Source organism: Nicotiana attenuata, unplaced genomic scaffold (assembly GCF_001879085.1).
Source record: "Nicotiana attenuata strain UT unplaced genomic scaffold, NIATTr2, whole genome shotgun sequence".
Classification (NCBI taxonomy): Eukaryota; Viridiplantae; Streptophyta; class Magnoliopsida; order Solanales; family Solanaceae; genus Nicotiana; species Nicotiana attenuata.
The window spans coordinates 22,522-40,183 of NW_017671586.1; the positions used below are offsets into that span (position 1 = coordinate 22,522).

Here is a 17,662-nt window from a genome sequence, read left to right on the forward strand (position 1 = left end):
CCCCCCCCCCCCCCTGCATTTTCAATTCTTTTTCTTTTCTAAAGGTTTTCAAACTTAATTTCTCTCTTTTTTACTAATCACCCAAAATCTCTATTTCTTATTGATACAATGCAGACGAAATTTGAAATATTATTATGGAATCAAGTTCTGGGTAAGTTTTGAATCTTGTTTTCTTTTTTCCTAAAATTTTTATTGTAGACTTGTATATGATACATCAATACCCAANGCCTTGAAGGGATAAATATTACCTTAGTGTGGCTTGCGTCCCTAGTAAAGCAAGAACGTTAAGCAAACTTGAAGAGTCATTGGATGGAGCAAAAGGAATCTAAAAGCAAAGGAATGTCTTGTTCGAGTTTTCAGAATAAAGTGATTGATAGAAATGTTAGCAAGAAAATAAGAAGAGAGTTAATGAAGCATTATAAGTAAGATGTGATACATTGATGACAACGGTAGATTAAAAAAATGACAATATTACAGAGCTTATAGTCAAGTGAAGGGAAATACAAGAGGCGACAAGCCTTGAGACAAATATTAATTTATTAGTATTGTATCAGGTATTATTTTAGGTATTAATGTACCTGATACAAGTTAGATACAATTGCAATATAAGTATGATACAATTATGTATTAGGCATTGATGTATCTAATACAATTCAAATACAATTATGATACATTTATCATACAATTTCTGAATATTTTTTAATAATATAAACCTGTCGGCAATGGTGGGAAGAGAGAAGTGGAGATTCTTGGTGTAAATTAAGAGATTTTGATGTAAGAAAAAGGAGAGAGAAGAGAAGAGAGGAAAAAAGGAAAAGATGTAATTGCATCTCTTAATTGAAGACACTAATAATAGGTGAGAGCCTTTTAAGGAGTAATATATACAATTTGTAAGAAAAACCTAGATATTTATTAAAAACTACAAAACATAGAGAACATAGGTAAATAGGTTTTTACTATAGTATAGCTAGGTAAAAATCTCTTGTTTAAATATATTCACAGTTTACAATATATTTAAAGATTAGCCAATTGCGCTCAAACTTGAGGACACGTCGTCCTAGAGTTTAAACCTCAAAGTTCAAACTTCAGGACATCGTGTCTTAAAGTTCGAAAATTCTGTCAAAAAGTTCGGATCTTATGTCCTGAATTTTAAATTAGTAGTTCAGAAATTCAGGACATAGTCTTGAATTTCGAATTACTAGCTCAAAAATTCCAAATCCAGGATATTTAGTCCCAAGTTTGGGTGAATTGGCTAATCTTTAAATACATTATAAATTGTCGATATATTTTAAATAGCAGGCTTAAAAGTGGCTATTGCTGCACTTCGCCCCCAACTTGCCCCCTATGGGCTGCTAGTTAGATCTCAAACAGCCCAAGAATAGGACTAACTTGGGCCAAAATCAAATAGCCCAAAGTTTAAAAGATGAGCACATTAACAGAAATGGCAAAAACTGCAAAACAATGATGTTCTTTGCACTCAAATTTGTAATCTTTGTGCAAGATTCACAACATAATTTACACTGGTTCTAAATCACTTTCTAAGAAAATGTAGTAGAGCACGAGAATCTTGTCCGTGTTGCAAATCAGTAGTCTACTACTCATGACGCGAAATCTGGATATACTGAACGCAATATCCAGGTTTATTCAATCAACGTCAGGCAGCAGAAAAACAATTATTCTGTTACACTAATGTACACAATAAGAAACACACAAGTGGCTCGGAGCAGTATCGTTCTCTACTGAACACCATGTAGGAGGAGGAAGTCTGAACTCGACAAACTCATCACTTCTGCCAAAACACAGTGCAACCTTCCAAATTCTCAAGAAAGACCAATTACCTTTCCAGTAGAGGTATCAATGTCAATCTCGTAGAAACAAGGCCTCGTAGGCAGACCAGGCATTGTGCTCATCGTGCCAACTAGTGGATAAATGAATCCCGCACCAATGCTTCCCCTAACATCTCTGATGGGCAGGATGAATCCACTTGGAGCGCCCTTCTTTGCAGCTTCATGCGAAAATGAATATTGTGTTTTAGCCATGCAAATTGGCAGATTTGAAAATCCTTGCTTGCTGTACATCTCAATTTGTTTCTCAGCCTAATAGCACAGACATCGAACTCCTTGTTAATGATAAAGGCCCAAAGAATATCAATGTACTAAACATATACTAACTGAATATAACAATGCTTTCAACACTATCAAAGTCGTCTAGCAGACTAAATTACCGAAACAGTCACAGATGAATGAGCAATAGTTTTTAACTTTTATCATCATGATTAAAAAGAAAGGTGTGTAAGGCATCAATTAGGCTATCCATGCCAACACCTTCGGAACAAAGTGCAAGGAAAAGCAAGATGTCCTAGATTAAGGGAAAAGATAATTATTAAATGTGACATAGAAGGGATTATTATGGTTAATGCAGACAATTTTAAAGGCTAGAACAATATAAGAAAAGTCACGGAGAATTTTTGCACAGATCAAATTTACATTTAATAGAAACTATCATTCCATACCAGAGCTTGTGCCCAGGCACAGGTTCTGTTGAAAAGATATGAAGAACAAAAGCAGATGCAATGTGTGATACTTAATGTTGGCTCTTAATATCAGGGGCGAAGCCATATAAGGTAAAATATTACTTGTTATTGATTAAAAATAGACTTTGAACACCCTTGCATAGTCCACTGGCAAAGGGTGTTCGAAATTTGAACACCCTTATCTGGCTTCGCCACTGCTTAATATCATATCAGCGGATAAGGGAAAATGCATTTATAATGACATCTTTTAGGATATACTTCTCTGTGAAGTGGACATAGTTCTTCCTCAAGTTCCAATTCTAAAACTACAGACACAGCTGAAAGATAGCATTGTAACGGAGTTGCTGCATTGGGTGCACGGGGGATATTATGACTTCATGCTCTTTAATTTCCTCATGCATTTTATTTTTTTTTTGGATGAAGAATGTCCGCACTTATTATAAGGTGAGATACAGGGCTTTAATGGGTAGTTCTGGTCTTCTGGTTCCAACTGTTCCATTATAGGTCATTGATGCAAATTTTTATAACACTGTTCAGTACCGCTGGTTGAGTTGAATCACTTAAGAGTTTCATGTAAATTATCCTGCGGGCTCAAACGAAGACAGATATGCCAGCAACATTATGCTAATAATAAAACGATATAATAACTGTCATGGCTTTCAAAGAACAATTTAAAACAAAAAGGAACCATATTGTGACATGAAATTAAAGGAATGATGAGATTATAGGGATCCCATATCAAAATAACTACTGATGCAGGAATCCATAGGTGCTGGACTATCCATGGCATCAAGAGGTATATTTTCCACGTATAACGATATTCCCAGTTTCCTACCATTGTTTTCTCAATTTCAGCTACTTAATTTTGAGTTGAAAATGGATCAATACAACCAATTTTCTCCTTTTGAAATGGAACTGATAGAGGTATATTTCTCCTTACAATTTGTATAGAATAAGCCATGCAAGCAGAAGCCATATTATGTTGATTGACTGGTCTTATGCCAAGTTAGTGCTGCCTTGATGGAAAGCAAACCATGTGATAATTATAAGAGGTGCTAGAGCGATATTTTTTCAGCCCTATAATAATCATTTTCATCATTTTCTAGTTTGAGCAATGTTACACTTCTTTTTAGATTTTGGTCTTGATTTTGTAATTCAGTGTGGCAACCAGCCACAAGAAAAGGCTTGTACGGCAGCCTAACAAGCGATGTTATATTGATCTCCAAGCTCTCTCTCTATATGTATTATATGTCATTATAATTTCACCAATTTTAACTCATCTCTGCAATGTCTACTACTACGCCAACTCTTCTGCAGCCTCTTTCTGGTCTAAATTCAGTAATCAATTCACCACCTGCCATTTATTGTTAAATTAAGGCCCAGCATCAAATCCACCTTGGATGCCGCTTTATCTACAATACTTACGAAAAAGGGTCACCCACTCTTATCCTTGATTTTACTAAGAAGCATTAGCTCAAGCAGCTCAACCCAGTCCTACCAACTCAAATAACAAGTAGCAGATAACGGGCCTAACAAAGCAAAGCATCTAGGGAATGTAAACTTAACTCTCGCTTCTGTGACAACTATCAAAGGTGTTAAACACCAAATTGCATCTCTGAATTTGTTTACGTCCGGAGAGCAAGACTAAATAAAGAAAATCAGAAAGAAAGTGCAGTAATAGGTATGAGCAATAGAAAAACCTACCTGTTCAGAGTACTCTACTCCATCAGCACCATATGATTTTGCTATTGCCGCTATTTTATCTTTTATACCTATATCCAGCGGGTACAGGAACTTTAGTGGTTGTGTTGCATTCTCACAGGCCTTCTGAACTGCAATTCCAAGATCCACCTGAATAAACAATTCCGGCTTATCAGTGTTTCATATTAGCAACTAGTAAACCCCATAGCAAAACGGTCAACACAACACATTTACATGTTTCTTTCATGTTTTTGTCCAAAGTAGGGATGGAAGAAAAAACAACTTAGAGGTTATCATACGGTTATACATTCATTACATCACATAGATTCATGGCAGAGTGCGAGAGTCTTCAGATTAGTAAACTAGATCCAAACTAATAAAAACGTTCAATTGATTAATACTTCTAAACTGCTAAGCAGCAGACAACCAAAAAGCAAAACTAAATAACAAAATAATTATGGCGACCACTATGACTAAAACAAATTAGCTTCACGCTCTGGCTAGAACCAATTAAGTGATTAACTGACAGTCAATCATGTATGCGGAGTTGGCTCTATAATGGAATTGTTAGGACATTTAGTTAATCCCGAACCAAATATTCTGCAGAAACTTGTATTGTCAATTTGGATATATGCTTCTCTTAACTGAAAATTTTGAGTTTTTTAGCATGTGTGTTTTGTTTGGTACTCAACCTTCTACTCAAAATATCTTTTTATTTTTCCATAGAAGTGCAATGATTGCATAAAAGACTTACCGCTCCTTTGCCACCATGAGCATGATGAGTACAAATTACTGCATCAAATGCTCCTGCAGCAAATGCAGCATTTTTAACTGCATTTAGTTCTGCTTCAGTATCAGTTGCGAACGCATTGACGGCAACCACAACATTTGCACCATAAGCTTTTGTATTTGAAATGTGCCTGGCCAGATTCACACAACCGGCTTCCACTAGTGCAACATTCTCAGTTACATAGGCACGGTCAAGAGGCCTTCCAGCTGTGACATCAGGTCCTCCACCATGCATTTTAAGGGCTCTTACAGTGGCCACAATAACAGCACACTGAGGTTTCAAGCCACTATATCGACATTTGATGTTCATAAACTTCTCTGTCCCAATATCAGAACCAAAGCCAGCCTCTGTAACCACAAAGCCACCAGGTCCGACGAGCTTTAATGCAATCTTGTCAGCAACAATAGATGAATTTCCGTGCGCAATATTTGCAAAAGGGCCCGCATGAACAAGAACAGGAGTGCCCTCAAGAGTCTGCATAAGAGTAGGGTTAATGGCATCTTTCATCAAGACGGTCAAAGCACCTCCAACCCCAAGATCATCAGCCGTAACTGGATCACCAGCCTTGCTATTCCCGACTACCATTTTCCCCAGCCTCTCTCGCATATCAGCTAATGATGTCGTGAGGGCTAGAACTGCCATTATTTCACTGGCAACTGAAATATCAAATCCTGTCTCCCGCACCATCCCCTTCTCTTCAGGGCCCTGACCTACAGTAATTTTTCTCAAAAACCTATCATTGACATCCATAACTCTTCTCCATGTGATGGAAGCGGGATCTATATCTAGCCTAGCAAATTTATTGATCTCTTCAGGAGTAAGGTCTTCAGGGGCCGTCTTGTCAATACCAAGTTTCTTCAAACGCCTAAACATTATGTCGCAGAACTTCCGTTTACCTTCTTTATTTGGCGGGCATAACCTGTTAAAGAGAGCCTTATCAGACTGCGAAGATTCATGGAAGATTCGCGTATCAATGGCAGCAGCCAAGAGGTTATTTGCTGCTGTAATTGCATGAATATCTCCTGTTAAGTGAAGATTGAACTCATCCATTGGTATCACTTGACTGTAACCACCTCCTGCAGCACCACCCTTGATTCCAAATGTTGGTCCTTGCGATGGTTGGCGGACACATGTGACAACCTGAGAGCACCAGGTTGAGAGGAAACTGGTCAGAGATCAAAAAAAAAATAGACAGCATTTCTAGGACGCAAACGATGACATGAATAATGCCTTCTTATCAAAATAACATGAAATCATTTATAGTGCTTTATCTTAAAAATATAAAAATGTATGGACATCATTTGCTCAGCTATAAGCTACTGATTTAACTTTAGCAGAAAATTAATCATCCACGTATACCTGATAGACATGAAATTTTAGATGGTTTTTTACATCTCTACAAAAATTAGGACAAAAAGAGGAAGAGATGAGGAAAATTTAGGAGGGAGAGATTCAGCAAAAAGGAATAGCCAAATCTTTCCTCTGCCCAAGATTTTTCTTTGTCTCACATTATAATCCATAAGGAGAGGGCCAGGTAGCACCAATATACAAGCCAAAAGGGACATCTTCAATTGGATTAGTAGCAAGATTCTATGAAAAAACAAGAAAATGAAGACTCTGACTCGAATAACAAAATCTAAATCTTGATTCAGTGACCTCAAAGTGAAAAACACTTGCTTTTATCTATCCAACTTCTCAAAATTTTCCAGCAAGCAGAAGAAAAAAACCATAACATGAATATTTGTCAACTTTTCTCTGATGTCCAGAAAAACCAGATAATATATCCGCATTTCTTCACTTGTATATTATCCTTCTTTACAAGTTCAAGAGATATTAGCTTACAAGCATATATTAGCAAATTGTTAGGATACAGAGAATTATTCTAAGTTTGTGAGACAGGCATCCTATAGAGAATTCAAAGTTACCTTTTTATCAAGGAAAGCTCCCAGAGCCTGGCAAAGGCCGACCGTGGTGGTGGACTTCCCTTCTCCAAGAGGGGTTGGAGTTATCCCTCCAACCACCACATAATACCCGTCCTCAGTTCCTCCAACCTCATCAAGCACTGACAACAGCACCTGGAATCACAACAAGTTCAGCATATCAACTCACCAACCATAAAAGAAAAGCCAACATACTAATATCAATACACAAAAGTGCATGTCACATTCATATCCTCTTATGCATGCTTGTTTTCAACTAAAAGACCTCATCTTAGTCTAAGAAACTGCAAAATCGGAGTACCCACGTGTAATAATCATTCAGCAAAGAAAGATAGCATATGAATAGGTGACAAAAAAAGTATTTTTAGAGCATATGAATACCCCTAAATCTTTCATTTTTACATTGGCTAAGAAGTCAGGTAATAGACTACATAGCAGTGCTGCAGAAATCAACTTCATTTTCTATCCAAAACTCAAAAGGAACCACATCTATGCATTGCATCCCAATCACACTACCTTTCAATGCAGAAAAGCATCGACAATTTACAATTGTACAATTAATGAGGCTCACACACATAAAACCGTAGAATTAGCAATTGGAATCTCTTGTCATTTTAGCTCTTAGTTTTAGCATAAAATGAATGCCAACCAATAAACACCTATTCTTCTAATCACCAATCAACATGGATTGACAAAGTAAACCAAAATTTCACAAGGTAGGGGTAAGGTCTGCGTACACACTACCCTCTCCAGACCCCACGGTGTGGGATAATACTGGGTATGTTGTTGTTGTACTACAGAAAATCCAGAACAGTTATGTTAACACACACACACACACACACATATATATATACATATAAAAGGTATTACCTTTGGTTTATACTTGCCATAGAGATATAATACTGAGGGTTAAGATTGAGTTATTGAGTTATTATTTGAACTTTTAGTTTTCATTAGGCAATACTTTTATCAGAAAATGAATGTCAACCAATACACACATATTCTTCTAATCACCAATCAACATGAATTACAAAAGTAAACCAAAATCTACAAAAACAATAGAGTGCTAACAAAAATCAAACAGAAGTGAAATAATAAAACATATCCTAACACATGAATCTACATACAATAATAATCTGTGAAAAAAGGTACTATTACCTTAGCTTTATACTTGCCATATAAATCATAATGCTGGGGATTGAGATTGAGTTCTTGAGCAATCTCAGAAATATGAAAAGGTTCGACAGAATTAGCAATATCTATATCTGCTGGTACAGGAGAAACCACTTCCAGTTTTCTTGTTGTTTTTCCCATGATTTCTTATACCTTAAAAAAAACTCAAGATCTTGAGTTTTCCTTTAAAGGGTATATTCAAGATTGTATTTTTAGATCAGATAAATGTTCAGATATAAAGAAAGAAGAGTCCAAGTCAATTATTGGCAATAGGGTGTCTCTTAAAAAACAGAGTTCTTGTCTTTGTTGTACTATTAGATTATCATAATTTTGAGGCTTTTGATGGTGTAGGTGGGTGGGTGGGGATTATTTCTTGGTAACTTCTTATCTAATGTGTGATACATTGAATTTTGTGCCAATCCTACCTTAGATTTTTGTGGCAGACTTGAGTGCGCCAGTTTAAGCCCAATAATTGGAGGAAATTTAGTACTATGATATTAATAGGACTAATCCGGTAATCCCCTTTCATTTTTCACTCAATAGGTCTTCCATAGGATTCTTTTCCATTGTGTCGTAAAGTTTGGGTAGCACGTGATTCTTGCTCCTAATTGATACTCCCCGCTTCAAAAGTCAGAATTGGGACTTACACGGGGTCGCCCCAAAGCGAAACACTCGTAAAATGCCACTGGGCTTATGTGTGGGGCTTAGCTCCGTGAGACTTACGCCTTGGCCGTCGGAGCTTATGTGAGCGTTACTGTGTTAAACCAAAAATCAGAAAAAAATGTTAGAAAAATAAAAGAAACTGGAAAAACAGAAGAGTTAAGAAATATTCCGAGTCCACAATTTTCTTGTGTGTCCTTAAGGAATTTTAACCCCCTCACATGTTGCCAAGGTAATGGATTAAATCCTCCCAGGATAAAACGGAATAAACCTTCCTGCAACAGTGGCAATACAAGCTGCAGGATACCAACGAACTCAAAGAACGGAGCAAAATCACACTTACGAATTTGAGAGAGAGACTGCGAATTAGGATGCAGTATATTCAGAAAGAAAGAAGTTCAAGAGTGTTTTTCATGTCTAGAAAATGGAGTCTTGCCTCAGAATTTATAGGCAATTATCAAAAGAGGTGTCTGGAAAAGGTGCCTTTTCAGAAGAATACGCTGCCTGCGGTCGCGGCAGAACCGCGATCAGAGAGGCTCTCTGAATCAGCCTGTCGCGGTTCTACCGCGGTCGCGGCAGAACCGCGGCCAGAGAGGCCCTCTGAACCTTCAGCAGGGTCAGCAGTGATTTGGCATTTAATTAATTATTAAATAATTAAATAAATTTTGTCCAAAAATAATCTTATAGATCGATCATTTTCCAAATCCAAATCCAAATCCAAAGCCGAAGCCGAGCGAGCGACGACGACGGCGCAAGGGTTCATTCTCTTCAACTCCTTTTAAGAGCTTTAAGAAGTGATTCTATATATAAGCATACAAATGTGGTTGTCCCTCACCAATGAGGGACAAAGTGCAAGACAAAAGTTCACTTCTTCAAATTTTCAATTTCCCTCCATTTCCAATTCACACTTCTTCTACTTTAAAGCTCAATGGCTTAAAGTCCAACAATCCCCCACATGAATGGGAATGGCTGTATCAAGAAAGATCATAGATGAAAGCTATGTGATTTTGCAAGTAAGGATTAATTGCATCTGGATAAGTAGGTTTCCCTTTGAACTTTCCGTAGTGAACATATGTCGGATATACTCGGTCAATCGGTAGATTTGATATCTTTGAACCGTCGAACTTTAGTGTATACCTAGACAACCATATGTCACACAACCAACCCTTAACCGTCTTTTGGTTCTCATTGTTGTGTTCGTTTTAGCCATGAACACCGCCTGGTTTCATAAGTGCGTAGAGAATTGGCCTTACAGAATTCTCATTGAAGCGGCTTCCACTTCACACTTACATAGGTGATTCCTAAACGTGTAATATTTTAGATTGACACTATTTGATAAATACCTCATCAAACTTAGGTAATCATTAAAGAACGTGTAAAGTTCTATCCTTGTTACTGAACATTGTCTTCATCATGAGAATGGACCAAAGATTTTATTTTGACAATGTTGAACCGGTCAATCACAACTTTGTTTGAGCTCCTTGAACCTAGATCTCGGAACATCCATAATTCTAGGTAGAGTTACCGCCATGTTGACTTGTCCTCGGCCATAGTCCCATTCCCTTAGATGATTTCTCAACTCCCTCTCTAGTTAAGCCTTTTGTAAGCGGATCCGCCACATTATCCTTTGATCTTACATAATCAATAGTGATAATTCCACTAGAAAGTAGTTGTCTAGCGGTGTTATGTCTTTGTCGTATATGACGAGACTTTCCGTTATACATAACGCTCCCTGCCCGTCCTTTTGCAGCCTCACTATCGCAATGTATGCAAATAGGAGCCAAAGGTTTTGGCCAGAACGGAATGTCTTCTAAAAAATTTCGAAGCCATTCAGCTTCTTCACCGGCTTTATCCAAAGCTATAAACTCTGATTCCATTGTAGAGCAAGCAATGCACGTTTGTTTGGAAGACTTCCAAGATACTGCTCCTCCACCAACAGTAAAAACATATCCACTTGTGGACTTTGTTTCTGATGAGCCGGTTATCCAATTTGCATCACTATATCCTTCGATAACCGCAGGATATTTATTGTAGTGCAAAGCGTAGTCTTGGGTATATTCCAAATATCCCAGAACTCGTTTCATTGCTACCCAGTGATGTTTGTTGGGATTACTTGTGAATCGACTAAGTTTACTTATCGCACAAGCTATATCAGGTCGTGTACAGTTCATGATGTACATTAAGCTTCCCAACACACGAGCATACTCCAATTGAGACGTACTTTCACCTTTATTCTTTATAAGATGATGATTTAAGTCAATTGGAGTTCTTGCACTTCTAAATTCCAAGTGTTTGAATTTTTCAAGTACCATTTTCACGTAATGTGATTGAGACAAAGCTAGACCCTGAGGAGTCCTCTGGATTTTAATTCCTAGAATTACATCGGCAACTCCTAAGTCTTTCATATCAAACTTACTAGCAAGCATACGCTTAGTAGCTTGAATGTCGGCAATGTCTTTGCTCATTATTAGCATATCATCAACATATAAGCAAACAATGACTATATGATTTGGAACGTTCTTAATGTAAACACATTTATCACATTCATTAATCTTAAAGCCATTTGACAACATTGTTTGGTCAAATTTCGCATGCCATTGCTTGGGTGCTTGTTTTAGTCCATAAAGAGACTTAACAAGTCGACACACCTTCTTTTCTTTTCCCGGAACCACAAACCCTTCAGGTTGGTCCATGTAAATTTCTTCCTCTAAATCACCATTTAAGAAGGCTGTTTTTACATCCATTTGATGGATTTGAAGATCATACAAGGCGGCTAACGCTATTAGCATCCGAATGGATGTAATTCTTGTTACCGGCGAGTATGTGTCAAAATAGTCAAGACCTTCTCGCTGTCTAAATCCTTTGACAACAAGTCTTGCCTTGTATTTGTCAATAGTACCACCGTCTTTCATTTTCTTCTTGAAAATCCATTTAGAACCCAATGTTTTGTTACCTGGAGGAAGATCAACCAATTCCCAGGTATGGTTGCTCAATATGGATTCTATTTCACTATTGACAGCTTCTTTCCAATATTGTGCTTCTGAGGAAGACATTGCTTCCTTGAAGGTACGAGGCTCATTTTCTAGCAGGAAAGTCAGAAAATCTGGACCGAATGAAGTAGATGTCCGTTGACGTTTACTTCTTCTCGGATTTTCCTCATTAGGCATACCATCTGTTATTTCCTCCCGAGGTCGTTTTGACTTTTGGTAGGTCACTTCACTTTCCTTTTTATACGGATAAATAGTTTCAAAGAATTCAGCATTATCTGATTCTATTATCGTATTAACGTGAATCTCTGGATTTTCTGATTTATGAACCAGAAACTGATATGCCTTGCTATTGGTTACATATCCAATAAACACACAATCAACCATTTTTGGACCTATCTTAACCCTTTTAGGTTTAGGAACTTGTACCTTAGCTAAACACCCCCACACTTTGAAGTATTTCAAGCTAGGCTTCCTTCCTTTCCACTTCTCATAAGGAATGGATTGTGTTTTACTATGAGGTACACGGTTGATTATTCGGTTAGCTGTAAGTATAGCTTCCCCCCACAAGTTCTGTGGTAAGCCAGAACTTATTAGCAATGCATTCATCATCTCCTTTAACGTTCGATTCTTCCTCTCCGCAATTCCATTAGATAGTCGAGAGTAAGGGGTAGTTGTTTGGTGAATAATGCCATTTTCCAAACATATTTCTTCAAAAGGAGATTCATATTCGCCACCCCTATCACTTCTTATCATTTTGATCTTTTTGTTTAGTTGCGTTTCAACTTCACTCTTGTATTGCTTGAAAGCATCAATTGCCTCATCTTTACTATTAAGTAAATAAACATAGCAGTATCTCGTGCTATCGTCAATAAAAGTAATAAAATACTTTTTCCCACCGCGAGATGGTGTTGACTTCATGTCGCAAATATCTGTGTGAATTAAGTCTAAAGGACTTGAATTCCTTTCAACGGACTTATAAGGATGCTTAGCATACTTTGATTCCACACATATTTGACATTTATAATTAATGCAATCAAATTTTGGCAATACTTCTAGATTTATCATCTTTCGCAATGTTTTGAAGTTTACGTGACCTAAACGCGAATGCCATAAAGTGTTTGACTCAAGCAAGTAAGAAGAAGCATTCACTTTATTGATAGGAACTGCTATTACATTTAGCTTAAAAAGGCCCTCATTTAGGTAACCTTTTCCTACATACAAATCGTTCTTACTTAGTACAACACTATTAGAAACAAAAATAAATTTGAATCCATTCTTGACAAGAAGTGAGGTAGACACAAGATTCTTGCGAATTTCTGGAACATGGAGGACTTGGTTTAGAGTCACTATTTTTCCCGACGTCATCTTCAACGCAATCTTGCCAACTCCTTCAATTTTGGCTGTAGACGAATTTCCCATGAAAATTATCTCGTCGGGTCCTGCGGGGGCATAAGAAGAAAATAACTCCTTGTTAGCACAAACATGGCGGGTGGCTCCAGAATCTATCCACCATTCTTTAGGATTTCCTACCAAGTTGCATTCAGACAACATGGCACACAAGTCCTCCATGTCTTCAACATTTTCAACCATGTTTGCTTGATTTTTCTTCTTCTTTTTCTTTTGTACATCATTCTTTGGTGCACGACAATCCACGGCCTTATGCCCAGATTTTTCACAGTTGTGGCAATTACCCTTGAACTTTTTCTTGTTTGGGTAATTCTTTGGTCCAGAAGCCTTCTTTATTCCGAAAATTTTTTCGGGTTTTTCTGCTGGTGCCATAGCATGAGCAGGAGTTGAACGGCTTGACGAGGCAGCCACATTTTTAACAGTAGCACCCGTTCCCGCAACATTTCCATTAGTTTGGTTTTCATTCGTCATTTTTTCTGTAAAGTTGGAAACAAAACAGAACTTTGGTTAAATCAGTGAAGTTTTGATATCTTTAAACTGAATACCAAACCAAACATACAACACATAACAATGGTGAAATTTTTATATACTTCAAACCCGTACGTTTATTATTTCGGTAAAGTTTTTATATACTTTAAACCGAACAGAAAGAATTATTGGAGTAAAAAGCAACAAGGCGGCTTTAGTCTCCAAAACAGTATACAAAATATGAATAACAGTTTAATATATGTTTCAACACAGAAACGTTAGTAAAATTCCTTAAGCTTGTGAGCGTTACTGTGTTAAACCAAAAATCAGAAAAAAAACTGTTAGAAAAATAAAAGAAACTGAAAAAACAGAAGAGTTTAAGAAATATTCCGAGTCCACAATTTTCTTGTGTGTCCTTAAGGAATTTTAACCCCCTCACACGTTGCCAAGGTAATGGATTAAATCCTCCCAGTATAAAACGGAATAAACCTTCCTGCAACAGTGGCAATACAAACTGCAGGATACCAACGAACTTAAAGAACGGAGCAAAATCACACTTACGAATTTGAGAGAGAGATACTGCGAATTAGGATGCAGTATATTCAGAAAGAAAGAAGTTCTGGAGTGTTTTTCGTGTCTAGAAAATAGAGTCTTGCCTCAGAATTTATAGGCAATTATCAGAAGAGGTGTCTGGAAAAGGTGCCTTTTCAGAAGAATACGCTGCCTGCCGCGGTCAGAGAGGCTCTCTGAATCAGTCCAAAAATAATCTTATCGATCGATCATTATCCAAATCCGAAGCCGAAGCCGAGCCGAGCGACGACGACGGCGCGAGGGTTCATTCTCTTCAACTCCTTTTAAGAGCTTTAAGAAGTGATTCTATATATAAGCACACAAATGTGGTTGTCCCTCACCAATGAGGGACAAAGTGCAAGACAAAAGTTCACTTCTTCAAATTTTCAATTTCCCTCCATTTCCAATTCACACTTCTTCTACTTTAAAGCCCAATGGCTTAAAGTCCAACAGCTTACGCCCCCAAACACGCCCAACGCCTAGTGTACTGGGCTCGTCTAATGGAACTTTATGCAACTGTGTGTAACTAAACTTGTAAATCCTCAAATTTTCTTAATAAATCATTGACTATTTAAAATTACTTTTTTTAATCATAAATCATTAAGTTGAGAGTATTTATGTCATAACAAAAATAAAAATTATTGCATGTTATCCACTAAGACTACTATGATAGTAAATTTTAAATAAATCTTTCATTTAAAAAGTATTTATTTATTAAATTTTTCTATATCTTTATTATATAATAGTCCATAATTTTTTTTATAATTATTTTCCTAAATATTATTTTTTTCACGTTTACGAGATACAGTACTTATTAATTTAATAGCTTAGTATTAGCTAATAACTATTTACAAATAATTAGTTAGCATGGTATTGTATGGTAAATTATGTGTCACTTTATTAACTTGTTGAAACTTCAAAATAAATGATGCTAGAGAATCATATTTAAATTATGAATTATGTTTTTATATAAATTCTCTTTCAGATAGAAAGCATGTTAAATGAAAGGAGTATTTAAAAAAATATCAAATTATAATATCAAAATTCTTTCAAGATTCATTACTCCTTAAGAGATACACATAAGATTTCGTATCGAATACATTACTTTTGATGTTTGAAGTGTAACGACGTTGCAGCTAATTTGCATATTATGATATATGTCATACTTTCATATTATTCATAGTTGAATTATAATTCATAAATATTTTAAATAGATTATTTGTTACAATTTTATGATTTTAATGTAAATAATTATTTTTTATTTTATACTATCTTAAAATTCTTAAAATTAATAAAATTTAAAGATCCGTGGGACTTACGCCCCATGTCTTAGGGCTTATGCCTCGCCTTGTCAGAGGTAAAACGTCTCGCCTCACGCTCCCGTCTTTTAAAACATTTTCGATTACCATTCCAAAAATTGGCTAGCCTATGCTATTTTCACGTTTTTAACGGCTAAGATTAAATTATATGATTTGATCCGGTACGAGTAAATATTTGCCAAACAGACTTTTTCCATTTGCAACTATCTCATTTTCTATGGGTTCCATTTTATATGACAACATTTTATCAAATCGAGTTCTATATATTAATCTAATTTATATATTATTATTTGATATGATTTACGTTGATAAAAATATGAAAGTAATATAAAAGTCTTTAAGTTTGAGTGAAAACACTTATTTTTTGAGTTGTGAAAGTTATATAAAAAATAATTTTTGGTGTAATAAAACGAATATAGCATATGTATAGACTGATGCGGATCAATTACTTATTTGAAACAAGTGTTTGTAGAAAAAGAAAGGCATATGCTTCAAAATTTCGAAAAACTTGTTGTGAGAGTTTCTTTTAACAACTTTTTTGTAAATTTATTTTTCAACCAAATACCAAGAAATAACATTAAATTTTGATTTTTTTACAGAGACTGGAAACTACTAATTCAAGAGAACATTATTTCTCCTTTTTCCCATTTTTTTTATTTCTCGTACTTGCTCTAACATTTGGACATTTCTTACTCTCAAAACGATCGTAATAAGCAAAATATTAATGTCTATATTCAAAATATAAACATTTAGCTATTCTTTGTTTCTTTTGTTATGCTCTTCAAGCAAATTACATTCAGCGCTAGTGGTCAACGTAGTATTAAATTATTTTGGAAAATGGCTTAAATGGATATAAAACGTGATGTTAAATTATTGCAGATCCCAAAATTGGTTAACTAGAAAGATGGAGATGCGGGGTATCGATCCCCGTACCTCTCGCATGCTAAGCGAGCGCTCTACCATCTGAGCTACATCCCCTTTGTGTTAGTTGTGTGCTTCAGTTGCTTATTTGTATGTATCTCCTACTACTCGGAAAAATATTCACCCTTCCCTTTATCTTGTTACAGCTTGTTTGGGCGGTTGTTATATCGTTACATAAGGTATCGTATATTATTGTATTGTATTGGACTGTACTGTATCATTTTAATTTTTACAATATTTGGATAGATTGCATTATTTGTTGTCGTTTCATGATGTCATGCACCAAAAATATGAAGAATAAACTTGTAATATATTTTTTTTTTTTAAAAGGCAAGGTACGAGGTAGAATAATTATATGAAAAGGTAGGGTAAAGGATAAAATAGGATTATTTAATAATAAGGAAGGGTAATATGAGAGAAAAATATAAGGTAACGACGCGACCATACTAAATCGGTCGTTCCATAAAGGGGCACTTTTCATTGATAGGTAACGACAGATTTAACAATACAATACAATAAAATTTAAATAAAAATCAAAACAAACATTGTATTTAAAAATAACGGTACGATACGATACGATACAATAGGTAACAACGATCCAAACAAGCTGTTAAGCCTTGACCATGTTTAGGGCAAGCCATCACTATAGTATAGGAAAAAGCCATATACTCTGATAAGAGATCATACGGGGGAGTTCAAAAAAGATATGATCGTTGTGTAAAGAACATACTATTGAACAACCTTATGTCTAACAGCTTGTTTGGATGGTTGTTACGTATCATTTCATAACGTACCGTACCGTATCGTATCGTATTGTACTGTATTGTTTGATTAATACAATGTTTGGATGGATTGTATTGTTTTGGCGTCGTTTCATGATATCACGCACCTGTGATATGATGAATAAACTTGCAATATTATAAAGAAAAATTATGCTACGGTATATGAAAAGGTAGGGTAAAGGATAAAATAGGATTATTTAATAATAATGAAGGGTGAGATTGAGAGAAAAACACAAGGAAACAACGCTACCACACCAAATCGGTCGTTACATAAAGTGGCACATTTCATCGTTACGTAACGACGGACGATACGATACAATAAAATTTAAGTAACAATCAAAATAAACATTGTATTTAAAGTAACAATACGATACGATACGATAGGTAACAACCATCCAAACAAGCTGT

General features: G+C 35.9%; 1 protein-coding gene and 1 non-coding gene across 2 annotated transcripts; both read right to left on the minus strand.

Moving 5' to 3' along the window:
* Positions 1–1,442: 1,442 nt before the first annotated feature.
* Positions 1,443–8,546, minus strand: LOC109209127 (formate--tetrahydrofolate ligase). The gene is made up of 5 exons (XM_019372314.1): positions 8,123–8,546; positions 6,950–7,099; positions 4,989–6,164; positions 4,238–4,384; positions 1,443–2,096 (listed from the first exon to the last, which is right to left on the minus strand). Exons 1-5 carry the CDS (start codon positions 8,276–8,278, stop codon positions 1,821–1,823), a joined length of 1,905 nt encoding a protein of 634 aa, XP_019227859.1. The 5' UTR covers positions 8,279–8,546; the 3' UTR covers positions 1,443–1,820.
* Positions 8,547–16,456: 7,910 nt separating this feature from the next.
* Positions 16,457–16,529, minus strand: TRNAA-AGC. Its single transcript has one exon. It is a non-coding gene; the product is annotated as a tRNA-Ala (tRNA).
* Between the last annotated feature and the right edge of the window lie 1,133 nt (positions 16,530–17,662).